Below are 27,923 nucleotides of genomic sequence, written 5' to 3'. Positions count from 1 at the left end.
GTATTTTGAAGCTCTGTTAACAGGTTCACAACTGTTGAGGATTCTTATGTCCTCTTGATGAATTGACCCTTATCCTTATGAAATGATGCTTTTTATCCTTGATAATATTTTTTGCTCTGAAATCTACTCTGCCTATTATTAACAGTGCCACTGCAGCTTTTATCTGACTCATGTTAACATGTCACCTCTTCTTTCATCCTTTTGTTTTTAACCTATTTGTGTCTTTATATTTAAAATGGAATTGTTGTAAGCAGCATATACAACACCTGGGCGTTTTTATTCAGTCTGACAGTCTTTGACTTTTCATTAAGACCATTTACATTTTTTAAGCACTTAATTTCAGTCCACTTCATTTTTAAAAAAAAATTTTATTGGAGTATAGTTGATTTACACTTCATTTTTTTTCTAATCTCCCACGCATTATGATTATTAAACTTCCCGAGAGGAGGCCTTGCTCACTGTGCTTCTTAGAGTCTCTTCTTCATTACAGCTCTTTTATTATAGTCCCCTCCCTCCTAGGAACTTCGGATTAGAGGGCTGGAGAATTCCTTGAATGTTCGCATGTAGCAGTCAGGTGCAGAAGACTCTTCTAACCAGGGCTATTCCAGGGCACAGTGTGCCTCTGAGAGGCCAGCACTTGAGGTCAGACAGATGTCTTCAGAGGAGAATGTGAGGACCGTGAGAGTAGTGTGGAGAATTGTTGGTGCAGCCCTGAGCCTTTCTCCCTTGTTATCCCAGACAATTCATGTCTGGCCCCAAATGCTTCTGACCTTGTTGGCATAACCAAAGCCATACTTTGGTTTGGATGGGAATCACCTTCCTTAGAAAGTGGTTTAGTGACTGACCAGATCTTATTTTTGCATCGTGTCTTTATGGCACACCCTCAGCCCCATGCTAAACAGTTTATCTTCAAGGGTTTTCTCCAACCACATTCTATACTGTTCCTTTGAGGAGTTCTAATAAAAGTGATTATTTTCTTGGCCATCCCATTACATTTTCAGTGATATTCTAGCATTCCTTACACCCAAACCACCCAAACAACTTGAGTACAAGGCCACCTTCCTGTGGCCTTAATGGGGCTTCCAAAAGACACAGGTGGAAGTTGTATGGTTTTCTTTAATCAATTTCTTTATTGTTGAATCTAAATGCCTGTGTTCCTGGCTGCATCATTTCTGTGGAGATCTTCGTTGCTACTCCTGGAGGCCACTGGCTCTTTACTCAGGTATTCATTACACCTGTTTTGTGATAAAAGCTCATGGTTACAGAAGTGTTTCTCAGCCTCAGAACTGTTGACACTTTTAGCCCGATAAGTCTTTCTCATGAAGGACTGTCCTGTATGTCATAGGATATTTAGTAGCATCCCTGGCTTCTACCCACTAGATGTGAGCACCTTACCTCCAAGTCCTGATAATTACAGATGCCTTCAGATATTGCCAAATGTCCCTGGTTGGGAGTCAAATCACCCCAGTTAAGAACCACTGGTAAAAGAAAATCGGTTCAACTTGGTTGAGTTTACCATGTTTATTCATGATGACCACCAAAGCTCCCTTAATTTCCATGTCTTTCCAACATGCCCCCCAACCCCCAATATCTATCTTCCTTAATTTTATTTTTTCAGTATTTTTTGTCTTTTTCATCTCATTTGCAGTGTAGGACTTTTTACTGGTCTATCCCTACATTGATATTTTCAGTGTAACCTTTACTTTCTTCCTGTTCTCATGACTGTGTTTGCTTGTTTCGTTTCACTTTCTCTGTTTGTTCTGGCGTGCTCCAGCCCTCACTCTGTTACTGGAAGTCTGTGATGTCCTTTAGTCTCCTCAACAGCAGCCTTTTACCTCCTTATTTTTTTTGGTTGGATAGATAATTTCCTATGAATGGGGTTACTGAAAACAAACACTTGTCTCCCCTTACCTCTGTGTGTGTGTGTGTGTGTGTGTGTGTGTGTGTGTGTGTTACTCTGCCTAGCGACCTCTTCCTAGAGGGAGGTTTTTCTTTGTCCGTCTCTGTGCACATTGTCCTTGAACTTTGCAGGAAAGAGCCTTTCTCCCTCAAATCACAGCTTGCATTTCTTATTTACTTTGGTGCATTCTGTTCTTTGAGGAGCATTCACCCACGCTTCTAAGCTACTTGAAACACAACCAGGGCACATATGACCAGTTGAATTTTGTAAAGAGAAACAGGCCCTGAAAGACTGGAGGTGACTTCTCTGTGGCAACACTGTTTCCTCTCCCAGTTTTTCTTCATCCTGATTATAAACCTGAGTGCCCTAATCATAGGGGAGAGGGTTTGATCATGTCTGACCTACCTTCTGTGGGAAACATTTTATGGCCTGTTGGAGGCTCCCTTCTGTGAGGTCCAAAGCCCTTTCCTTAAGTGGAAAGGGGCTTGGGTGTTGCCAGATCCTCCCACCTGCTCTACAGGTCAAATAATGGATTTAGTAGAAATATGGAAAAATTTAGTCCATTCTCGTGCCAAAAATTGCCACTGTGAAGGCAGAAGTGTGAACAGTGTGTAACTAATCCCTTCTTTTAAGGAAAGAAGTTTTATGTAATTGTTTCCTTTCTAGTTACAAAGATACAGAGGTTTACACAGATTCAAGTCTTCAGATGGCTGGCTGTACCCCTGATTTCTGGCCTGCTTCTCTCCTTTTCCGAGTGTCACCAGTAGAGCACCCATCAAGTGTTTCACCCCATGCAGTCCCACTCCTGTCACTAGTAAAGTGGCAGTGCTGAGGGGGCTGTTGACCTACAACCCAACCCAGTGGCATTTTCCAATTGCTTGTTTCCCTGCCTTTTCTGCAGCAATTTTCAGATGGTCCTCTCTCCTTTCCACCTAGAAACTTTCTTCCACTTATCGTTTCTGTATCTATGTTAGTTTTGTTTTTGTCTCCTCTTGATTTTCTTTGTGTCCCCACCACTTAAGTGCAACTAGCCTCCAAGACTGTGTGGTTCATAGCTTTTCTGAAACATTTTTGCCTTAGAAGAATTTGGAACATCACTGTCCCTAAACTCAGAGGCTTTCTGTATCTGCTCCCCAGAGATCCACCCCACATTTCTATCTCTAAAACTAACGTAATTATCTTCCTCACACACTGGCCCTTTTTTTCTGACTGCCTTAACTCGGCACACCTCCTTGCCTTTACTTTTCCTCTTGGACTTGAACCAAAAATACCCTTCTAGTCAACCAGGCTGGAAACCTTCATTATCACTTGACTCCTTTTCCTTTTGCTCCCTGCCACCCTTAATTTAATCCTCAAGTCCTATTACTCCTTCTGGTAGTGACCTCTGGCCAGTTCTAGATTTATTCCCTTTAAATGTTGTCTAAAAACTGCTTGCCGTAGGAGATGAAGATTCAGCTCGTTCATTTCACCTCTCGTTCCCCACCCTGCCTCTCAAACATCATTGTTTGGTATTAAGAGTTTGTCTCTGCATACTCCGCCAACACATTTAAACCTCTATTTCCTCCTCCGTCAACCTCATCTTTCAAGGTTGTGAATGTTCTCTCATGACCCTCCAGTTTGTAAGATGAGGGCAGTGGCTCTCCTCATCTTCCCTTCACTTCTCCTCTTCCTCTTCCAGAATTTTCCAACCTCCTCCAGCCAGGTATGTACATTTATATCACCTACGTTGGTCACATGGGTTGTTTCTAGCAGTTACAGCCTTCGCAATATTGTCTGTGGGTGTTCCACTCAAGGCAAAGCCCCGTATAGGGTGCTTGGGTTGCTCCCTCTGTGTGTCCACAGCCAACATCTCTGTGCTTTCTGAAGGAGTGTGTTCCTAGCATCAAATGGGAATGGATTCTCCCTTTTCCCATTCCGTCAATTGCGTATATATAGTCAAGTTTCTCCAAAATCTCAATCATGTTTTCCATTCTCATGACTCCCCCTTTTCTCCCTAGGATCATTCTCCTGGAGCTCCCTGTCTCCTGGTTGCCTGGCAACCTTCCTTTTAGGGGAAATATGGGAAACCAATCTTGAAGCTAGGGGATCTCCAAACACCAGAATGAGAGGGCCTTACTCTGGGGGAGTAAGTTTTGTGCTTTGTACTACATAGTTCCATTCTTTTAGAGAAGAAGACTCATTTTTTCCCTGATGGGGGTAGAAGCCTGACCCTTGGATGTTCTCTTTGCTAGAATCAGGGAGAACAGCTGCCTTCATATGTAGCCTTCTTAGTGACGACACCAGTGTTCAGCCCTACTTCTCATTATCACCCTGTGCTTTACTTGGTTTGAGTATCCAGAGCATGTCTGTGGTCTCCTGGGAAGACGGCTTCCTCTGTGCCTGTGCGATTTTTTTCGACCAGTGTCCTTAAGCTACTTTGTGACCCATTAGGAGTCAGGAAGTCATGACATCAATGTAGTAGTTCAAGACTGTCATTTTAAAAAGTGACAGGAGAGAATATTCGTGTCCTTTGCATAGTAAGGATAAATATACTATTTTGTAATACTTAGCTGTATTTAAAAAAATATGTATGGATGTGTACTGGATCTCCATGTAAAATGTGCTTCTTACTGTAGATTGAGATAAAAGAAGTTAAAATATTTAGGTATGGCTTCCTTCCTGCTACAACAGTCAACATTTCTCAGTCTGCCCTGCTCTCTTACAGATTTGTTGAAATTTTTCCTGTATGTGTTAATGGGCTTTGTGAAACATTTTTAGTATCCTTGGTCAGTACCTGTGCCACACATCAGAAAGGATGCTGGAGCTGAGACCCTGAGGTCTCCAGCTCTGTCAAATGTGAAATTCTTACTTATGGGACTGAGTGGATATCCTGGGGAGTCCAGTGGAGTGGGGGAGGGAGGAACACTAAGGGCTTGGGACAGTAGATGTTTGTCAGAACAGAGTACTTCAATATTTTAATGACTAGTGTGGCTGTCCTATTGCATAACAGCCAAATGTCAAGTCTGGATTTCTTTTCTTTTTTTTATTCCTTACCTATAACTTTTAGGGCTTCCTTGGAGGAAGGGAAAATATATGGGTGCCCCCAAATCCATTTTGAACCAGGGGTCCTGGAGTTTTCATTTTAATCTAATTTTCTTTAAACATTTTGGTTTTCCCTTAAAAAATTATTTATAGTGCTATGACAGATCTGATTTTCACTAGCGATTGTTAAGCCTTTTTTTTTTTTTTTTTTTTTTTTTTTTATGTAAAGGGATGAGGGAAGAGAGGAGAAAATCCCAACTGAAAGGAGATTTTTTTTCTTCTTCCCTGGGAGATAGGAAACACTACATATACTTGAGTAAAAGAGAAGGAAAAGAAGAGTTAAAGAGGATATATATTTGTAAGGCCTGAGAGATGGTCCAAAGTGGAAATAATTGTGAAGGGTGAAATTAGAGGAAAAGGTAGATGCCAACCATGAAGCAGGAAGTGAGGAACAGAGAGTAGGATGGTGATTACACTTAATTTCTATTTGTGGAATGAGTGAGTGGACAGTTGCCTCTACTTGCCCCACATGGTGTCACTTCTTATGGCTTTGCTTCTGCATGAAGCCACGAGACAGAGTGGCCTGTCTATTCATCTGTGTATGTCTGTGTGTCTTTGCGAGCACATGTATTTATTTACCTACTCGAATTGGAGGAAAGTGAAGGAGATGGAGGACGAGGAAGCACAGCTCTGTGTAGTTTCATATTTGCAATGTGTTTGTTGCTTGTAGGATAGTTATAGTAAGACGTGGGTACCATTACCAGTACTATTACTCATTTCCTTTAGTTAATGATGGCTGAGGTTTGTTACTCAAGTTCTAGACCTGGTACAGCTCTCTTGTTGGTTCATCACCTTTTTGTTATGTTTAGGGAAAAGGAGCCCACACACACATGTGCTTTCAGCTCGGTTTCTTACTGCTTCTCACTTCTGTGATTCAGAGGGGAGAGAAAGGGAGGACCTCAACTAGAAGGCAGAGCCCACGGTCACCCTTATCTGGCAGCGGTCAGAGCAGGAATTAGTTGTAGCAGCTTCAAGGTCTCTTGGAATGCCGGGCTGTCCTCTTCTGAACAGGAGTCAGCCTGTACTTCTCTCAGCAGGTCCCAGTAGTATAGTGACGGGGTTGACAGTGTAGCTGGGGAGCGAGTTGCCCCTGAGATGAGAAGGAGGGCTTCCCCTTTCCACAAGGCTGACAGAGCAGTCTTGTGGTTCTTATCAGTCACCGCGAGATGTGTCCAGCTGTTTCACTTTCTACTTCATCCCAATCAAACATACTTAAAGTTCAAACCAACACTTATATCATCAAAACAAAAGTGTTTACAATGTTAAGCTTTAGGCTTTTAGTAACTTAAGTCAGTCATCCAGTGACAAAGAGAATGCCCGTCCACGGCATTGTGTCTGGAAAAATCTAGGCGCAAGATGTATTTTCCTAGGCTTTCCTGGGACTACAGGGTTGAAAGTAATAGGTTTAGATCGCTGACTGGCTAAGAGGGAAGCACCCTTAATCCCAGCCTCTTCTATTTGTCTCTAATGGTTGTCTTGTCTCACAAAATACCTCATCCATCCCCACCAGAATGAATCCAATAGGCTGGATTTATTCAAGATTCTGCTACTGCTTTTGATGAGACACTGTGGGTGTTTTTGGTGGCTTGATGATTTATCTTTCTTGCTCACCACCCGTGGTGTCTTTTCTTCCTCTTGTTCAGATAGTCCGTCACTAGGGCCAGTCTTTTGGGAAGATGGTTGACTGGGCTAAACTCATGCTAATAAGGTGCCACAAAACCCCAGTTATAGTATGGTAGTTTGGAAATATTGTTCGGTTTAGATGGCTTTAACGTGTCACAGTCAATAATATTCAAGATTCTAGCAGAGGGCAAGTTTCCTTCCAGAGGCTCAGTTTGCTGCTAAAGTGGTCTGTTCCAACAATTTTAATAGCAAGCTTGCATTTTCCAGAATTAGTTGGTATATCTTCTTTATATTCTACATTGTTTGTCTTAGTGAATGATTTCAATTCAGTCCCTCAGGGAGTGATTAAATCTTGATGAAGGCTTATTTTAAAGTATACAGTACATGCAGCAGTAGAGAACTGTCATAGAAGAGAAAAGGGTTCAACCAGGAGGGTGAAAACACAGTAATCGTGTTCAGGAGTCCTCAGAGGTCTTGACTCATGTCATTGACAAAATTATGAGATTGTCATAAGTTATTATTCTTATTCTTAGAGACTAGTAATTATGAAACACTTAACCTAAATAGTACAGTTTTAATCATTGAGATACAGCATAAAATATTAAAATAACTGTTAACTACAATGTTATGAGTGTGGTTTTCCCCATCATCATAATTTATATTTCAAAAGATTATAAAATATTTTTCAGTTTTTGTGTTCAGATTTTTACAAGAATTTTGTTCTTAGCCCTGTGCAGTAGATATTCCATGGTACAGAATAGGGAAGTGAGGCTCAAAGAGGTTTAATACCTTCCTGATATACATACCTGTTCATGTATGTTTTTGTCTTAAAGATAACTTGCGTGTGTTGCATGAGGGCTCATGGTAGCTGTGCTTTCAGTGCTTTGATAGACTCCGTCTGTTGACGACCTGTATGTCCTTATGCTTCTTGACTAGACAGGCAGAGTCTCCTTTATGCTGGAGGTTTCCAAGGGTAAGGTGTTATTATTTCTTAATATGTCATGACTACAGTATTTGAAGGAAAAAATTAGCCTTCCATGAAATTTTTATGCTCCTTTCTAAGTTTAACTGATTTCTTATTCCTTCCTTCTTAGTTGACTTTAAGAGTCCGTTATTAATTTCCTTATCCTTACTTTGTTTCTTTCCAGAGTGACACCCCTTTCCTCACAGAATGTGATGATTCATCATGGCCAGGCCCAGGAATATGTGCTCAAGCCCAAGTACTTTGCAGCTCAAAAGGTGATTTCGGGAGAGCAGTCTACTGAAGGTTCATTCCCTTTAAGATTTGGACACGATCACGTGGCAGCACCTTTTCAGTGTGAGTATGTCCTGTCAACCATCTTTCTAAGTTACAGTATCATGGTTTGGAAACACTTCGCCCTGTAGATGGCTTTAACGTGTCACAGTAGATAAAATTCAAGAATCATTTTTTTAAAATCCATACTGGCTCCTGAAACAACCAGACAGCAATATGGTTTCCTTCTTCAGAGGAAAGGCAGTTTTCCTGGACATTGCAGGATCTGAAGTGACTTGCCTGTAATACTGTTTCTGCAAGATGCCTCCATTTCCAAGATATACTTGCTCTAATTTTCTGTACAGTTGTATGGCCGGTATGTTTACATTGATAAAATATTTTCCTTAGTGAGCTAGCCAGGATTTATTCCTTGTGAGATATGTGCAGCGTCCTGCATTACCCTCCGAGATTTACCTACAGTGGGTGTTTTCATGTTAGGAGGGCAATGTGTTTAGTATGTCGGTTCCACGGTGTGGCAGGTTTTACTGAGTTTGTAAAGAGCTATTGTATCAGTGGCCAGCTTGGTTAATATCTCGCTATGGGGGAGGTTCAAGGACAAGCCCCAGCTCAGAGGGTGGGGAATGTGATGATTTGTGGGTTAAATATTACAGAGTGTCTGCTGGCAGCATCTGGAGAAAACGTTCTTCAGTGAGGCGGCAGACCGTTCAAAGGGGAGAGCTGGATGCACACACTCCTTCCAGCAGCTTCCTGCTCTGTCTCACGTTGACGGATGGCCTGCGCCATAAGTAATGAAAGAGAATGCCAGTTGTGAGGTTGAAAAGGACTGTCTTTCACCACCCAGAGTAGTGTGGAGAGCTGAGAGAGAATTCTTACTACTGTTTGGCACTTCAGAAGCCTGTGTCTGTATGGGCTTGATTCCTGGGGAACACCTCCACATCCCGGCATTGGCCACTTAACAAAAAGAGTAGCTAATATAGCGTATGTACATCCCACTTTTCATCTTTTGAGAAAATTGTGCTCAGGACTTGAGGCTGGACCCCAGAGCAATAGTCTGAGGTCATTTATTGGGATGATGAGGGAAGAATGGAGAAATTGTGTAGATCATCTCCTTGCCCTTTAGAAAGGATAGCTTCCAAGTTATTTGCAAAACAATAGACGTATCATCTTGTTTTTAAAGCTCCTTTGATTTCAGTGCTTAATAGCCTGTTCTCAAGAAATATCCCTAAGTATATAATATTTTTCTAATCTCTAAAAATCTAAAGAGGTACTACTATTTCCTTGAAGCTTTATATAGATCATATTTTATAGAACCTCTCCAAAATTAGAATGTGATGGGAAGAGTTTTTGAAAGCTTATGATCATACTGATAAAAGAATTCTGAATTTCATGGAGGTGTCAGGAAAAGATGGTTTGGGAATCTCTGGTATTAAGACTGGAGACTAGTTTAATTTGCATGAGTATCATCTAGAGCGAGGGTCTGCAAATTTTTTCTTAAAGGACCAGATAATAAATATTTTAGGCATTGGGAGCCAAGATACAAATTGTGGATGTTACATATAGGTACATACATAACTATTTAAAATGTAGACATTTAAAAATGTAAGAACTCTTAGCTAGTAGGTTGTTTAAAAAAAAAAAAAAAGTCAGGTAGCTGGCTGGATTTGGCCCATGGGCTGTAGTTTGCCAACTGGTAATCTAGAGACTTAGTTTCTCAATCTACTAAAAAGACAACCTATGGAATGGGAGAAAATATTTGCAAATGATGCGACTGACAAGGGGTTAATATTTAAAATATACAAACAGCTCATACAACTCAGTATCAAAAAAAAAAAACAACCACCCAATCAAGAAAGGGGCAGAAGACTTGAATAGACATTTTTACAAAGAAGACATACAGATGGCCAATAGGCACATGAAAAGATGCTTACCATCTCTATAAGAGAAATGCAAATCAAAACTACAATGACGTATCACCGCACACCTGTCAGAATGGCCATCATCAAAAAGTCTACAAATAACAAGTGTCGGAGAGGATGTGGAGAAAAGGGAACCCTTGTACACTGAGGATGGGAATATAAATTGGTGCAACCACTGTGGAAAACAGTATGGGGGTTCCTCAAAAAAGTCAAGATAGAGCAACCATAAGATCTAGCAATTCCTCCGTATGATCTAGCAGTTCCACTCTTGGGTATGTATCTGGAAAAAATGAAAACACTACTTTGAAAAAATACATGTGCCCCAGTGTTCAGTGCAGCACTACTTACAATAGCCAAGATATGGAAGCAAACCAAGTGCCCATCAACAGGTGTTTGGATTAAGATGTGGTGTGTGTATATAAACAATGGAATATTGTTCAGCCATAAAAAAGAATGAAATACTGCCATTTGCAGCAATGTGGATGGACCTAGAGAATATTTTGTTGTTGTTGTTGTTTTCGGTACGCGGGCCTCTCACTGCTGTGGCCTCTCCCGTCGCGGAGCACAGGCTCCGGACGCGCAGGCTCAGCGGCCATGGCTCACGGGCCCAGCCGCTCCGCGGCACGTGGGATCCTCCCGGACCGGGGCACGAACCCGCGTCCCCTGCATCGGCAGGCGAACTCTCAACCACTGCACCACCAGGGAAGCCCGGACCTAGAGAATATTATGCTTAGTAAAATAAGTTGGGCAAAGACAGATGCTGTATAATATCACCTATACGTGGAATCTAAAAGATAATACGAATGTATATACGAAACAGACTCAGAAGGAGGGGGGAAAAATTAGGGGTATGGGTTTAATAGATACAAACTACTATATGTAAAATACATAAGCAACAAGGATATACGTATAACACAGGGAATTATACCCATTGTCTTGTAATAACCTATAATGGAATATAATCTGCAAAAATGCTGAATTAGTATGTTGTATACCTGAAACTAACACAGTATTGTAAATCAGCCATGCTTCAATTGAAAAAAATCAATCTGCTGAAAATGTATAGATTTTGGACCTGATTGACTGGTGCCTCAAACAGGACAATTAAACCAAAAGATGCTCTAGAGGCCCTGTGTGTAAACAACTGTTCTTCAGTGTCGCTGTTCCCAGCAACCCCCCCTCCTCCCCATGGTGATTCTCAGACGTAGCTCTACTTGGTTTGGAGGCAGCCAGAAAAGCATGAACTACCAGGAAACCAGTTGTGCTAGATAAGTCTAGTTTCCTTTAATGTTAGTGTGACATGCCACACAGTGCTGGGGAAAGTAATGGATGTTACTCCTGGTTGTTTATAGAAAGCCTTTTGATACTGATGGAAATAACATTTTCACTGGTTGACCCATTAATGGCCATGCGGCTGGACTGAATTGCATGAATCACCATGAGTTCCTCAAAAAGTTAAACATAGAGTTACTCTATGACCCAGCAGTTCCACTCCTAAGTATATACTCACGAGAAGTGAAAACGTGTGTACACAAAAACGTATGTACAAATGTTCATAGCAGTGTTATTCACGACAGCCAATAAGTGAGAACAACCAAACTGCCCATCAACTGATAGCAGATAAACAAAATGTGGTATATCTTTGCCATTGGCTGTTCAGCCACAAAAAGGAATGAAATATGATACATGCCACAACGTGAATGAACCTTGAAAGCATACTGAATGAGTCCAGGTACAAAAGAATCCAGATCACATATGATTCCATTTTTATATGAAATGTCTAGAACAGGCAAATTATATGTAATATCCATGCAGACAGATAGTAGATTAGTGGTTGCTGGGGGCTGGGGAGAGCAGGAATGGGGTGTGACCATTGATGGGTAAGGAGTTTCTTTTGGGCTGATGAAAGTGTTCTGGAATTAAATGGTTATCATGGTTGCACAAAGTGTGAATATGGTAAAGCCATGTTATGTTAAAAATAATACAAAAATACTTAAAAATTATTTCCAAATAAGTAGTTATAAAAATTTCAAGGCATGGAGGTCACTGGTTCTCTCAGAAGTGCTAAGAATGGTGTTGGGTAGAGGGGATCTGCTTTATCCAGTACCTCCTTCAGTAATTTGTAGGAAAGATTTGACTATGTAAACCGAATTCTGTTGTGGTTGGTTTAGTAGTGTTTTTAACCTAGAGGGAGGGAAGTTGAAATGACATGATGATAACATTTAAAGGCAATCTTATAAAAGCAGTCAGTTCAGATTATCTTAGTAACTGCTCAGGAGTAGACCCAAATATCTCTCTCACACCTAAAGAGATTATTTCAACACAATGCACTAGAAAAAGATCTTGCTTGAGGGTAATAAGTATCCATTCCAGACTATCTGCTGTTGTGCTGAAAATACCATGGGATGCTTGATGATATTAAAACCAGAAAATAACATTTCTGTTTTGGTCCATGGTGGAAGGATTTTGTTATCATCAGGGTTAATAATGGACAGCTTCCTAAGGTAGAGTGTGGAGTTACTTATAAAGGAGAGCTTTAGGAGGTAGCTGAAAAAGTTCCCTAGACTACTGATTTGCGGCATTATGCAAAGAGTCCTAGAGCTAAGAAATTGGAGAATCTCTGATTTGAATATTCACCTGCTCCACTTTTTTTTTCTATTACCTCAGTTTAATATTTGGAAATTTTTAGAAATGTAAACTTTTATAATTGGATTTCTCATTGCTAATTCCAGTGGTTTTCCTCTCAAGGTGGACTTAGCTTTTAAAAAGGTTAATTATATTTTAAAGTTGTCTATTGAAATCTTACTTCAGGTTCAACAAAGCCAAAATCTTAAATTTCAGGAAAGGCAGACACCATCTTTTATATACTACCTTCCTAAAGTTTCTAAAATTGATACAAGTCAGACTCTTAAAAGAGTTGCTAATTTATCTCCTGATGTGCTGAGAGACATGAGAGAGTGATTGATTATTGGCATTGAGAAAATATGATACTGTTCAGTTATAAAAAGTTAGGAGAAGCCCACTTTTAATTTTTACTTAAATTGTTAAACATAAGCTTTCTGCTTAGGTAGACACCCATAATGGTGCAGGAAACACATACACAGCCCCATTAGGCCGCTTCTGACAGAAGAAAACCTTATTGTGCCTGCACTGGGACCCCAGGAAACATCTTAGCCCTGGATCCTGTGGTCTGTGCTGACCCCTCCCATTCCTTGCAACAGGCCAGTCGACTCAGCTTCTGCTCCCACCCTCACCCCCCCACATGAGTCACGGGCTGACTGGAATTCCTGGCTCCCCCATTTGAAGATACAATAGCCCTCCTCAGCAGGTCTTAGGTCTGAGAGGGAGGCAAAGAGGCCACTGAGCAACTTTGCTGCCCAAACCCCTGCAGCCCAGTTCTGGCCTGACCGCAGTCCATGTTCCCATACTCTGAAGAGCACGGGCCCTTTGGGCACACGAGCCTTCCTCTTTTAGCGACACTGTGGTTGAATGTGCTAGCATTAGCCTTCAGGCTGTGTTCACACTGCCACCAAGAAGCATAAGACATGAAAGTATCTCAGGGTTTGATGGCAAGTGTTATATCTCCCCAGGAAAAAAAGTTCATGTGTCTGGAGTACAGATTTTCTGTGGTTGCAGACTGATAGAGCGAAGATGTTACCATTAAAACGGCATCTTCCTGGTTGTCCTGAGAGAAGAGAGTAGTTCTGCAGAAGGTTAGAGGACACATCCAAGATTTTTGCTTTAGCAAAACAAATCTGAAGTTTAAAGGACAGGCAGGCAGTGTTTGGCTTAGGCTGTTGTGCTTATGCCAGCCATTTCAAGTAGGTGGGCAGGAATACTCATTAAAGGCTCGATGCACAGGGCTGGTAACAGAATCTTCACAGGGAGGGAGTCTGTGGTGTAGTTCAGAGCACCCGCCATAGATGGAAGTTGGCTTTAAGGAAGACCAGATTCATCCTCCACTTACCGGGCCTTTGCCAAAAGGGAGAAACCATGGAGTGGCAACTAGATGAAGGCAAATGTAGGTGTAATAAGTACAGATGAGAAGAATTGGAACGAGATTCTTAAGTGCAGGATGAATTTGCAATATGGATACCTCCAGAAGAAGAACAGTTGGAAAATGCAGGTGAGGAAGAGTCTGGTCCTGAGGACCACCCTCACCTCATTTGGGTGTTGAAGTTTAAGATATTAGTGATAGGAAGATCGTGTGAAGAGAGAAAAGGGAAGGGGAAATCAAGTGTGCTGGCAATCCCAGTTCTCTGAGATGCCCTCTCTGTTAGTTCCTGATTGGTTGGGAGCCCCACTAGGGCAAAGCTTTGCAGACGGACAAACTGGGCACTTTGGAGGAAGGAGAATTCCGTAGACTTAACATTCTTCAGCACTCAGAATCCTTCCCTGCATGGAGACTACCCTGAGCTTGTCATGTGCAGGTAAGTGTGTCTCGAGGGAATGGCTCCACACCAATACAACAAGTACGAAGTGACAGTGGAAGCTGTACCAGCCAGAAACGATCTTACATGAAGCTGATGCAAACTAACAAACGCTTTAGCATTTGAAAAGGATACTAGGGGGCTTCCCTGGTGGCGCAGTGGTTGGGAGTCCGCCTGCCGATGCAGGGGACACGGGTTCGTGCCTCGGTCCGGGAGGATCCCGTATGCCATGCAGCGGCTGGGCCCGTGAGCCGTGGCCACTGAGCCTGCGCGTCCGGAGCCTGTGCTCCGCGACGGGAGAGGCCACAACAGTGAGAGGCCCGCGTACCCCCCAAAAAAGGGAAAAAAATAAAAAGGATACTAGGTGTGAAAACATACTGCCTGGAGGAAGGGTTCATAGTAAAGCTCTGTGCCTTTTCCCTTGTAAAATCAGCAAGTTCCTGGAGCTGCTTGGTCATCCTCACACAGTGTTGTTTGGGAATCAGGAACATTGAGCCAGTTCCCCAGCCATGTGGCTATGTGGATCTTAGCACTAAGATGGCCAGAAGAAAATCTCCCAGTCTTCAATAATTTCTGGTAAAATCCTTGTTGGCCTTAAAAGCCTAGACAGCAGAGCATCTGCATACTGGGTATAAAAATTGCTTGAGAAAAGCCTTCTGGTGGATGTGGGTGAACACCAGGGTTTTGCTGAGTTTGATGTCCTTAGGAATTCGGGTTCCTTTGAAGGACAGAGTATTACCTATTACAGAAGTTGTTCCATGTGTGGTCTTGCTGTGGTCGCCGTGCCTCAGTTGGAGGGGCGAGGGCAGGTGGTTTATTTCATCCAGGGGTTGTTTGGTCATATCCCAGTCCCGGAAGGTATGTGGATGTGAACTTCTCATCGCCTGATTACTCATGCACAGTTCAAGATAGCTGGGCAGTGGTAGGCATGGACTGATTATAAACGCTGCCAAGAAGCTTATCCAGCAATGTGAAAACAGTGGAGGAAAACCTAGAGTGAGAGGATTATGTAACCTAAATTCCCCAGTGGGCAGCTTTCCGTGCCAGAGAAAGAGGCTTTAAACCCAAAGGGCCCAAGATTTCATAACAAGCCAATCCAAGGATATTTCTGGGTGTTGAGACTGAGTTCAAGATATTGAGAAACACTGTGTGGCTCCAGAATATTCTGTGACCAAACTGTGATATGTCTAAGGAAAAATAAAACACATGAATTTACGGTTTGCCTGAGGGAAACTACAATGCAACGTTTTGGTAAGAGAAAACCTGAATTTGCAAAAAGATGGTGCCTACTCAGCCTTAGGATTTATTTACCAGAAACTGAGGGCGTGACTTGCTTTTTCTTCTAAATAGGAAAATAGCTTCTAGAAAATTAATCATCATTAGAGTTGAAATGATACTTTTGATACAAAAGTTCTGCTTATGAGGTGTTATAAAAGGAATTAAAGTAGAATGCTTTGTCTTCTTGTGGGTCAGTCTCCTTATAGAAAGGTCCTCTTAACATTGAAAATGATGGCCTTGTGGTGAATCTGTACCCACTTTGTGGAGGTAAAGACCTCAGTACCTTCTTTGTGTTTTTGTATGACATTTCTTAAAGAAGTTTTTGTGTCGTCTACAATTTTAGTTGTGCATTATTTTTCAATATTGACTTAGTATTAGCGTCTTATGAAATTGTACTTAAGCTGAAAGCCAGCTGTCCTTGTTCTCCCTTGCTCCTCGCATACGAAGGTAGTAGAAATTAATACATGGCAGGAGTAGGAGGAAAACCTTTCTTCCCTAGAAGGTAATTGCAACATGGTTCTATGTGAGTAATTCTTCTGGCAGGCAAACTTTAAATAATGAAATATGTGTATATACACATAAACACACAAATATATTCAATCAAATACATAAATGTGTATTATTTAAAATTTACTTTTTTGGAGCTCCTTATAGTATCCATATAACAAGTATCCATTAAAAAAGTTTTCTTGTAGCCCTAACTGTGCTTCACAAGTTTCTCTCAAGATACCAGTTTAACTAAATGAAAACATTTTAGGTAGGCAGTGGTTGCTCTTGTAAAAAAATCATAGATATTTTAAAACCCTTGTATCCTAGAGACGGATTTGGAAAGCTTTGCTGAAAGCAAGCAAGCATCATAGAGCAGGTGAGAGGGTGTTAGTCATAGTTTCTTTTGGTTGATGGCCTCTGGGCTTCTTATGTGGGATTGAGCACTCTCCATTAACAACGTCTGGAACCCCACGCACCAGGCAGCTGCGCTGCTTGTTTTAATGATCACCATTTAACGGCTGCAGGTGCATCTCAGGATCGCTCTTTCCCCAGCAGGAATGATACTGATGAAATGAATCAGAATCTCTCTTAAGGTGTTTGTACGTTAGAGCTAAGCAGTACACAACTGTAACAAAAGTGAAACACCAGCAGAAGCAGCCAGAGAGAAGCTTTCTATCTCATTAATGTTGTGTATAAGAATGAAGTTCATCAGCCTTTTCTGAAAAGCACTGGGGACAGGGCAACATATAATGGGGTGCTACAAGTACTGTGGATTCTCAACATCATCTCTGCAGTTACTGAAATGTGCCTTAGTCTCCATGAGGGCTGGCTATCCCTGGATCTTCTTGGGGCTTATCTCCCTTATTGCTTCACACAGCTTTACTATACCATTCCATCACTCCAGATAACATACACCCCTCACATTGTGTTGTGGACAGAGACTCTGGCTAACACATGTTCTATTTGTAGCCTTCCCTCTAACAGCTGCCTGTCCTGACATCGTACCCTTCCCTCGAACAGCTGCCTGTCCTGACATCTCAGAGCATCGAACATTGGGGTGGGCTTGTGATGGATAGAGGAGTGGATGGGTCAGTTCTGTCATTTCCTCACGACTACTGAAACACCTAAAGAATTGTTCTGCCTGGCCTGGTTTCAGTAGGACCTGATGTGTTACCACATTTATGTCTGAGCAGCCCTTGGGATTTTTAACAGAAGCATTCTTGGGTCTCAGGGATTCTTGCTCATATGGAATGGAGAATGTCCAGTTTAGAGTTTGTTAGTGAGTGCGGATAGGAACACTTTCAGTAACACTTCCGAAATCCCATTATACCTTTTATTCGTTCATCATTATTTTTGGTATGGGTTTTCAGGCAACCACAAAGCGGGGGGCGGGGAGTGTGTATAAATTCATAGCAGACATTCTCTGCCATGTCTTGAACCTGGAAATATAGTGAAGTTAGAGGCCTCTTTTAAAGGAGTTTTAAAAATACTCTTAGCAGAGAAAGTGATTCATAATGTCTCTTGTCAGAGATCCCAGTTTCCAAACCACACCTTAATATACCTCAAGAACATACAATACATATTTTAGAAACCTGCTCTTGGTGTTGTAAATTATATTCATGTCTCTGAAGATCAGGAAATTTGGACATAGGCTCATTTATATTCTCCAAAGACACTGTGGATTCAATCCTGGTCTTTCTCCTCATCTGTTTAGCACTTACCATATGCCAGCCACAGTGCTAATTGCTGCATATGCATTAATTCAATATGTTACATTGTAATATTAGTACATTCTTCTTCTTTTTTTTTTTTTTTTTTTTTTGCGGTACGCGGACCTCTCACTGTTGTGGCCTCTCCCGTTGCGGAGCACAGGCTCCGGACGCGCAGGCTCAGCGGCCATGGCTCACAGGCCCAGCCGCTCCGCGGCATGTGGGATCTTCCCAGACCGGGGTACGAACCCGTGTCCCCTGCATCGGCAGGCGGACTCTCAACCACTGCGCCACCAGGGAAGCCCTATTATTCTTTTTTTGAAATAAGTTTATTTATTTAATTTTTGGCCGCACTGGGTCTTTGTTGCTGCACGTGGGCTTTCTTTAGTTGCGGTGCGTGGGCCTCTCATTGCAGTGGCTTCTCTTGTTGCAGAGCGTGGTCTCTAGGCGCGCAGGCTTCAGTTGTTGTGGCACATGGGCTCAGTAGCTGTGGCTCGCGGGCTCTAGAGTGCAGGCTCAGTAGTTGTGGCGCACGGGTTTCGTTGCTCTGCGGCATGTGGGATCTTCCCAGACCAGGGCTTGAACCCGTGTCCCCTTCCTTGGCAGGTGGATTCTTAGCCACTGCGCCGCCAGGGAAGCCCATTAGAACGCTTTTTGACTGTTTAAACTGTTACCCTACGTGTTATGCATGTATTTGTTAGGAAGCAAAAATATAACAAGGTATAAATTGCCAAAACAAAACTTGTTCATTGAAAAGATTGCTACTTTAGCTCTTCGTGTAAGTTACTTTCAGGTGAGTCCAAAGTCAAAATTTGACTATATTTTAAAAAATTGTCAACTTTATTGTATGTAGGACTTTAATGACCATGACACATTTAAAAAATTATCTGAATATAGAGCTTCTGGGAAGAATTTTTTTAACAAAAATAATCCAAATGCAAAATAAACCTTTCTAATCAGTGGGTTCCTATTGCCGTTTGAGATCCATTTCGATAGCTTTCAAACAAAATGAAGCAATCAGATCTTACCTGGAAATTGTGTCAGAACCAAAGTCCACAGTAGAATTTTACTTTCTTCTAGAGTTTTTAGTAGTAATTATGATCATAAAAGCAAACATTTCGAGGTGAGATTTCCCCATGTTTAGAAGCTCTTGTGTGTTCTGCTCTGTCATTTATCTTGGAGTAAGTGTTGCTGCTTATTTGAGTTTTTCCTCTAAGAGCTGACTGCATGTAATGAGAACCTCTTGAATTTGCATATTTACCAGCTTATGAATCATATCCATACAAATTATTTCATATGGCCCCTGCCACAGCCTTGTGAGGTAATGGGTTGGATGGCTTTATTCTGCATGTCTTTGTTCTACTCTTGACTGCAGGATTGGGAGGGTGGAGCCAGAGAGTGGTTTCACTGTATCCCATCTTGTTGAACACTCTGTCCGTTTCTTGGACAAATAAAACTCTTAACACTTATTCCATAAGACTGTTTGTTGTAAGAATGAAGTGAGATGGCATGTGACACCTAACATGCTGCCAGACACGTAGTCTGTGCTCCGTCTCTGTTAATTTCCCTCCTTCATCCTGACCTTCCCATATGTGCTCCATCTTCATTTCTCTCCTTCATCCCAACCTTTCCAAGTGCCTCGTGTCGTGTAATTTTCAAAGTACTGCTCATTAAAAGTGTGGGAGAGGCACTGGGGTTTTGATGAAAGAGCAGGGCTTGCACTGAACTCCCAGCTTCTACCATTTCCTAACAAAATGACCTTGGTCAAGTGTCTGATGAATGTCTCTGTAGTTTCCTAGTCTGTGAAACGGCTGTGAGTGTAACTTACATGGCCATGGTGTGTGTTTGAGCTTTGTAGCTTAGTAAGCGCCCAGTACATGTTTCATGAGTCCATCAGTCACGCATACAGTGCTCTGTACATTTAGAAAGGCCCATATATACTCTCTGTTCTCAGAATCTAGGCAAAAAAAAAAAAAAGTGGAGAAGGGTGTGTGTGTTTATATTATCTATTGCCGTGTAACCGAGCATTCCGAACCTTAGTGGTTTAAAGCAACAAGCAATATCTTACAGTTTCTGTGGGTCAGGAATTGGGAATTACCTTAGCTGATTGGTTCTGGCTCAGTTTCTTTTATGAAGTTTCAGTCAGGGTATCAGGGAAGGGCAGCAGTCATCTGAAGGCTTGCCTGGGGCTGGAAGATCTGCTTTCAGGATTGCTCAATCACATGGTGATTGGCAGGAAGCTTCAGTTCTTTGTAGCCTGGGCCTCTCCATAGACTCCTCAAGTATTCTCACAGCATGGGAGCTGGCTTCCCTCAGAATGAGTGATCCAGGAAAGAGAGCAGGATGGGAACTGCAGTGCAGTGCCTTTTATGATCTAGTCTCCAAAGTCACAAACTATCACTCTGCTTTATTCTGTTCTTTAGACACGAGTCGCTAAGACCAGTCCGGGCTCAAGGGGAGGGGAACTGGACATCATCTCCTGAAGAAAGACATAGCAAAGAATTTGTGGACACGTTTTAAAACCATCAGTGTTCAACAGGAGAGGCATTAACTTGATGAGAGTCAAAAGGGAAAAGTTGAAAATGAGTAACCTAAAAAGAATTAGCTGACAGCTGAAAAACTTAAAATGTGTAATTACACATCAGTAATTCATTTTTTATTGGCAACTAATCATTTTTCAATTTTATTTATGACATGATACTGGACCATATTTAGATATAATATGACGACTTTGAGAAAAGCAATATTTAGGCTGAAATCTTGCCTAATGGTGAGATCTATTGAATTTGGCAGTAATCCCTTGGGGAGAGTAGCTGGGGCCATTTGATGGAGTCATTTAAAAACCGAGCCAGGGAGAATTTTGTGCTGGGGAAAAAAGAACTGACAGAATTGGTGTTCTGCAAGCGTAGATATATCTGATTCTATAATTCTAAATTACTTTAGAGATTTTAAAAAATGCCAGTTTTCTTCTATTATAACTAATAGCGTCAACAGTTTTTTCTTTCAGTTGAATCCATCAAACTTTGGAGGAGTTTTGATAGTTGCACAAATATTCCTATGTTCAGCTTCCTTAGTGCTTCTCAAAATACAAGGCATTCACATTTCTAATATTTTGTTTGTACTGGGTTTTCATTACCTACATGAAAGAGCTGGGATCTCTCTCAGAGGCACATCACGGTATCTACTCCTGGCCTGGCAGCTCCAGTAACTCAGAATGCCTGTCCAGGGCCCAGTAGGTTTTGGTTTCCTTCTCTATCCTGTCTTTTGACTTTTTCTTTCAAGCAAATTTAGGTTTCGTAAAGTGTAACAGGTCGTTTTCTTCCTTGTGTCTGCCTTTAATATAAGAGGGAAATTTCCAAGCCCCTTGTGGAAATAGTAGAACGTTGGTGGCATTCAACTCCGTTAATGTTTTTGTGACTTCCAGGTATTAGCTGTTGGAGTTAAAGTCACTTCTCTGCCCTTTGTTTTGTCTGTCTTCCCCTGTATTCCCGGCCTGAGTTCGTTTCCTCCCACTGTGTTCTTTCCCATGCCACTCCCCTCTCATCACATACTCTTTCCCATTCCCAAAAAGGGAGAATCACCAGGTGGGACATGGGTTAAAAATAGCAAGGGAGGATGAGAATACAAACTGTTTTCTTTGGCTTGACTGAGGCCAAGGGAATGTTGGAGGAGAGAAACATACATAAATAGAAGTATGTGCGAAGAGCCAAGAAAAAGTGGAATGTATGGCTGTGCCTAGGTTGGTGAGAATCGTGGATGGGAGTGAAAGGATGAAAGGTGGAGAGAAAGGAGGAAAGGTTTTCTGGGTGGGGGGGTGGGGGGGGAGGAGACCGTGAGAAGGAAGCAGGCGTGTGAGTGAGGATCGTTGGACAGTTCTGCCCAGCTGATCCCCTGGCTGTATGCGTGGTTGCTGAAGTTGAGGCTAGATTGGATGTAGGTGGGCAAGAGTCTTCATTTCCTTTGAAGGAGTTTGATTTTGTTGGAAATATTTGTTTTAACAATTACATAGACTAAATGGAATCCTATTTCTCCAAGTATATAGTAGAGATAATTGGGGACCCTCATGGGGAATGGCCCCTACTCTGTCAAGCTTGTGAGTAAGTCATGAAATTTGTTCCTTGGTACACACGCAGCCCAGTAGATGTGGATCATTTTAGTCAGACTTGCTTCTCCACGTGCAAGCAAACATGTTATTTATGGAAATGGTGAGTGATAGACTGATAACAAGTGCCTCCATTGACTTCTTTTTGGAAAAACAACAAATGTGGGGATAAATAAAACTTAATTCTGTTCTAAAATTAAGGGATAGAAAATTCGAATCATGTGAAGCGTGTCTAGCCCACTGCTTCTGTAAGGAGCCCACACAAACTGGCCAGATTGAATGAGTGTTAGAGATGGAAGACAGGTAAGTGTTTACTGCCCTGCAACTTGTTCTTTTGATTCAGAGACAGTGGTGAAGTCCTTCTCTTAAGCCTCTTCCGCTGCCCTGGCCACAGTGTGGAAGCTAGAGAGTTACGCTGTGGTGAACGCTGACATAGGTTGAGGGAAGTGGAGACTTTTCACGTGAAAAAGTGCGTCTTTTCAATGGTATCTGTCCCTCGGGAGATGAACTCTTAGAGTAACGTCTTGAACCATGATGCCGAAAAACTCCTCTAAAAAATCCCTGGGCAAACTTATTTAACCCTCGCCAAGTATGCTTGCCACAATTGTCAGGATTCTAGATCCAGGCCATGAATTATACTCTCAATTCAGAATTGAGAAAGTGGGTATATTGTGCTCCCTCAGGTTATTCTTTATTACTTTTAAAGTTATTACTTTATGACTTTTAAAGTATATTGTGCTCCCTCCTGTTGTTCTTTATTACTTTTAAACACAAAACACATTAAGTCTTGTGTTTCTTCAACTCTGCAATCACAGCATCTCAAATACCACTGTTCATTCTGGAGGGGCTGGTTCTCTGGTACTAAGAATTAGCAGAGGAGAGATTTTCACATGCTCTAGATGGGGGCTTTTAAAGTCATGTTGAAGAAAACACCACGGGACAGTGGCCTGGTGCAGTTGTAGGACACCAGAACTGAGGAGGGTACCCCATGGAGTATGCCTGGTCGGTTGAATCCCCTCAGGGTCTGTGATGTTAAAGAAACATATTTTACAGAAAAGGTCAGAAAATGAAAATGTCAGAAAGTCATCCGTTTGTTTTGCTAGTTCTCTACTTTTATTACCAACTATATTTTCTTTCCCCAAATATACTGGGTCAGATCCTGCTGGGTGAGTAAACTACTTATTGGGTAAAAGTTAGCTTCTCTTGACTGTAAAATATATTATACCTTGAAACGTATTTGATTTTGTTCCAGGGATAAAAATAGGACCTTTTATTATATTTCTAGAGAAGAGAACTTAGGTTTGGTATTTAAAGAGAGAAAACTCCAGGGAGAAAAAGGAAAGATTAAAACAATCCCATAGTCTCAAGGTGTGCTTTTTAAAGTCCTAATGGGGGTAGTGGACTCTGGCTGGCAGGGCAAGGTTGAAGTTGAGAAAACGTGCGATTCTAGGTGAAAATCCTAGTCCTTAAATCTCGAGTCAAGCTAAAGCAAAGATTAAATTAGTGAAATGGGAAATGAGACCCAACTTCTAAAATAAGTGGAAATTTGGGATGAAATCTGCCATCTTTATCGCTGGACTTCTGGATAGTCCCTCTCCCAGTCTCCCTGAGCTGGGAACCAAAGTGTATTTCTCTTTTTGGGTGGATTTAATGGCTTAGTGGCAATTCACATCAGACTCGAAGAATCTGGGTAGTAGTGTTTTTAATTTCCTAGTTGTTCTTAGCCTAACAAAGGGAATGAATACTAAGTAAATCAGAAATATATTAAAAAACTAAAATCCTTGGACATCATCATCAGTTTTATTTATAAAATTAGTGGAAGTTTTCCCTTATGTGTCAATTTGATTTTTGCATGATACATTGTGGAATTTTGGGAGCAAGTAATTGTTTTTCTTTTGAAAAAGTGCTTGAGAAATTTGTTTCCTGTTTATTCAGTTATTCTGTCATTGGCATGTTTAATTGAAAATTTTTTGGTAATGGCCACTTTTGGGTAATGTTTTAATGATTTTAGGGAAAAATGTTTAGTAATGATTGCAGGGTTTCCTGAATAACAGCTTGTGCTTTCCCTTGATCTGAAGCTTTTATGACTAAAAGATTTCTCTCTGACAAATATAGCATAAAATAAATGTTTTGAGGCTAAAGGTTTCATAGAAGTGTTCTTTATTTTTTTTAAAAAATTACTGACAGTTATCCCTTAGATAAATGTTATTTCTTTAGTTCTCTGTCAGTGAAGTTTATTCATTCATTTGATATTTCTTGAGCACTTGCTATGAGACACATGTTGAGTATTTAGTAGTGACCAGACACATTCCCGCCCTCATGGAGCCTGTGTTTTTATGACAGTGATCCAATGCTAAATCTATAAAGCGTACTTATAAATAGGAAACGTAAAACAGGACACAGGGGATCAATGGGTGTGGGATGTTGCAGTTTTATGCCAGGTAGTCGGGAAAAACCTCCTGGTCATGTGACGTTCTGGTGAAGTCTTGAAGGTGAGGGAGGAAGCCATGTATATCTGGGGAAGAGTATTCTAGGCAGAGGGAACAGGAGGTTCCCTGAGATAGGAGTGTGCCCAGTATGTGAGGAATAGCAAGGAGGCCAGAGGGAGTGCTTCGGGAACACGTGTAAGAGACAAGGTCAGGGAGCTCACAGCTTGTTGAGAGCCCAGTAGGCCCTTGTGAGGCCTTTGGCTTGTATTCGGAATGAGATGGGAAGCCACTGAAGGGAGGAGTGCCATGGTCTGACTGCCATACATTAAAGGATGCACTGAATGCCGTGTGGGAAAAAGCTGTAGGAGGGCAAAGCTGGTAGCAGGAAGTCCAGCTGGGAGACTGTCGAAATAATCCAGACAGAAGATGATAGTGAATTGCACCAGTGTTTGCCATGAAGGTGGTGAAAAATTGTCCCCTCTGGAGATAGAGTTAACAGGGTTTGCTTGTTGTATTGAGTCTCAGATGACCAAAAAAGGATCAAGAATAGACTTGCCATTTTCAGAGATGGGGGAAGACTTGAAAAGGAACAGGTTTGGATGTGGATACAGAGAGGGATCGAAGCTTAATTTTGAATGTTTTCTTGGGACAGCCACTAGACCTTAGACACCTACCTAGCAAAGTCTCATAAGCAGCTGGACAGCTGGATTCTTGGACACACATCTGTAGTACTCATATGCACATATACAAGGTCGAGGGGGTCCAGGCTAGAGTTAAACATTTTCTCTACAGAAATCTGTAGATGGTATCTAAATCCATGAGATAAGACAGGAGAATAGCATCTGGGAAGTCAGTATGGAAAGGAAAAGGCTACAAAGACTGAGCTCTAGGGCTTCCCCTGGACAGGGTCATGAGGAGCAGTGGCCAGCAAGGCAGGAGAGAACCGTGAGAGAACAGGGTAACCTAGAAGCCGAGTAAAGAAAGAGTAGCACGAAGCAGAGTGGTTCTTCTGTGTCAAATAGGCTGGAAGTTTGAGTCATAAGGAGCCAGAGGATGTACTGTTGGTTTTGGCAACATGGGGGCCAGTGGTGACCTTCACAGGGGCAGCTTTGGTGAAGGGTTGACAGCAAAAGCTTGGCTGTGGCAGGTTCAAGAGAGAACGGGAGGGGAGGTGGTGGAGGCAGCCAGTAGGGCAGCTCTTTGGAGGGGTTTTTCTTTAAGGAGAGCTGGGAAATAGAGTGACAGCTGCAAGAGAGTGGGATGGGGACGATGAGAGGAGAGGTGTTTTCGACAGATGGGGCGCAGTACAGCGGGTTTGCCTGCTGATGGAAATGAACGGGGAGGAAGTCTTTCGGCAAGAGAGGAAGAGGATGCATTGCTTTAGTGGAAGGGTTGGCTTTAGGTAGAACCACCTTCTTCATCGGGAAGGAGGCAGGACAACTATAGATCCAGGTAAGTTGGTAGGCCTGGCTTCGTAGCTTCTATTTTCTCCATGAAATAATAAGTGACGTCATACTTGAGTGTTAACTAGTTAACCATCTGCTGCATTTCTGCCAAATGAATATTTTGGGGACTGTCGTTACATTTTTAAACATGGCTTATGTTTAGTACCTGCTTTTTGAGAACTAAGCAATTCTTCAAAAAACTCAGAATATATCCAGAAACGTATTCTTGTATTAAATGATTTAATATACTCGCCTTCTTTGCCTCACTATAGGCCTGTCTCTTTACATGTATAAAAATGGAAAGAAATCATACATGTATCTGTAAGAGATGAGTAAGTGATACCGTTTCCTTCAGTGAATATTAAGGGAACATGGAAAGGAGGAGGAAGCACAGATGTTTTACTTTATATCACCTGCGTAGCAACTCTTTCTCTACCTCTTCATTTAGTTAGTTCTATGTGGAAAAGCTACAAGAGGTGGTACTGGAAAGTAACACTAGATTCTTATCTGAGGAAGTGCCCACAGCAGAACTAGAGATCTCTGAGTTTCCTTCCCTCTTGGAGAATTTTCCATGACTGGGGCAATCTGATGAAGTAATCGATTTGATACTGATTTCTATTTACATAGCACCTTCCTTGAGGAACAGAGTATTCTGTGGGCATTATTTTAAGAGTCCTGGAGGAGTTCAGCAAGGCTGGAGAGCTGAACGATCAAGTCTTGTTATTCTAAGCATTATTTAATACGTTTATGATTTGTCCTTCAAAGAATTCTTGGCCTCCCGGCAGGCAATGGATTGCAAAATGGGAGAATGAGCTGTTAGCTCAGTTTTTCTCCCACGTGACCTGGGTATTGACTCGGCTCCGAAGTCCCACTCAGTCAACAGGGCCGGATGCTTCTCCTTCGCAGAGGATACTGCTGGCGCTGGTTGGCCTCCCCTTGTTGAAGTCGGATGAATGCTGAAGTGCTGTCGCAGCATTCTGGTTGAATGCAGAGGCGAGACTCTTTGTTCATGACCTCTGATGTGAGTCTTGAACTCGTTATATTTATTTCTTTAGCTGCCTTTGCTTTTGGTCACATCCTAGTTTAATGACTGAAAGATGGCAGCTAGACTGAAGTCCATCTGTCAAGAACAGTGTTCACATTTTTGAATTTTGCTCTGTCGTTAATGATTGGGAAGCAGAAATGAAAGCTTTTTATATTGGGGAGGGTATCAGCTCCACTTCCATCCCATTTGCCATTCAGTCTGAATGTCTGTGGTTTGTTTTAACCCACGTGCCAGCACCTCTTCTTGGAGGTATGAATGCACACAGGGTCTGGCAGAAGCTGCAGACGGGATGTTGACTTTTGAGTGTCTTGACTGACTGACTAGGAGGCCCAGTGGAGGTGCTGTGTGGCTCCAGGCAATCTGTTTCTAGCCAAGGACTCTAAAACCCAAAGTTTGAAAGTGCCTGGTTGACATTTCTGGGGCTGATTTACCTACAGGGTAACTCACATGTTTTTGTCAGAGGGACCAAGCAAGAAAACTGTGCCAACAGTTGCCCTGTTAACTCCTGACTCGTCTGACTTTGGCTTCTCAGGTTTGTAATTCTTAATCAGCCAATGCGTGCAGCTAGGGATGATCTTCTTCCACTGATTTGACCCGTGGGCTTCACTCTCATCACTGGTGAAGCAAGGCTCTTGGACCAGAATGGCCTCCAGCATCCTGTACGCCCCGATCTCTGTGGGGTTGTACAGTCATCGTTTGAGTCACTTTGTTCCACATTTATTGGGTTACCTACTTTACAGAAGGCACTAGGGGTCCTTAGGTATTAATTTATTCAAGGCATTTGAGGAAGATGCCTCTTAAACAGCAAATGGCCTGTGTAGGAAAGGCCACTGTCACTGAAGTCCCACTGAGCTCTTGAGAGATGAGTAGTATTGTCTTCAGCTTGTCACATTGAGGAATTTGAAACTCAGAGCACTGTATGTTAGTTTTGAGTGCTTTAAAACTTAAACTCTTTTACACAATACCCTAGATAATGTGGAAATGATTTTAAAGTAGTGGAAATGATTTTAAAGGAGCGAACACAAGGAGAGAATATTATCTAATGCATTTAATGTTTACGGAGGTCCTCTCAGAGCTATGGATGACAGTCTAGTGTCAAACAGTTAAGTTTTTCAATGCCGATTTTGAGATTGTGGAAAACTTAACTAATAAGAATGGAGAAGTATTATAAATGCTTCCTGTAGACACAAGAGGATCATCTGAGAGTATAAGGGTCTCTTT

General features: G+C 41.9%; 1 protein-coding gene across 2 annotated transcripts in view; it reads left to right on the top strand.

The window, feature by feature from the left end:
- LTBP1 (latent transforming growth factor beta binding protein 1) overlaps nt 1-27,923 on the top strand; it is a 428,310-nt gene that overhangs the window by 141,239 nt on the left and 259,148 nt on the right. For both annotated transcript variants that reach the window (XM_065891713.1, XM_065891712.1), the window contains exon 4: nt 7,753-7,922. In XM_065891713.1, coding sequence (XP_065747785.1) covers nt 7,753-7,922 — 170 coding nt within the window. The remainder of the gene's footprint in view (nt 1-7,752; nt 7,923-27,923) is intronic.

The sequence above is a fragment of the Phocoena phocoena genome, chromosome 14 (assembly GCF_963924675.1).
Source record: "Phocoena phocoena chromosome 14, mPhoPho1.1, whole genome shotgun sequence".
NCBI classification, from domain to species: Eukaryota; Metazoa; Chordata; class Mammalia; order Artiodactyla; family Phocoenidae; genus Phocoena; species Phocoena phocoena.
This window is presented reverse-complemented; position numbering and strand designations above follow the sequence as displayed.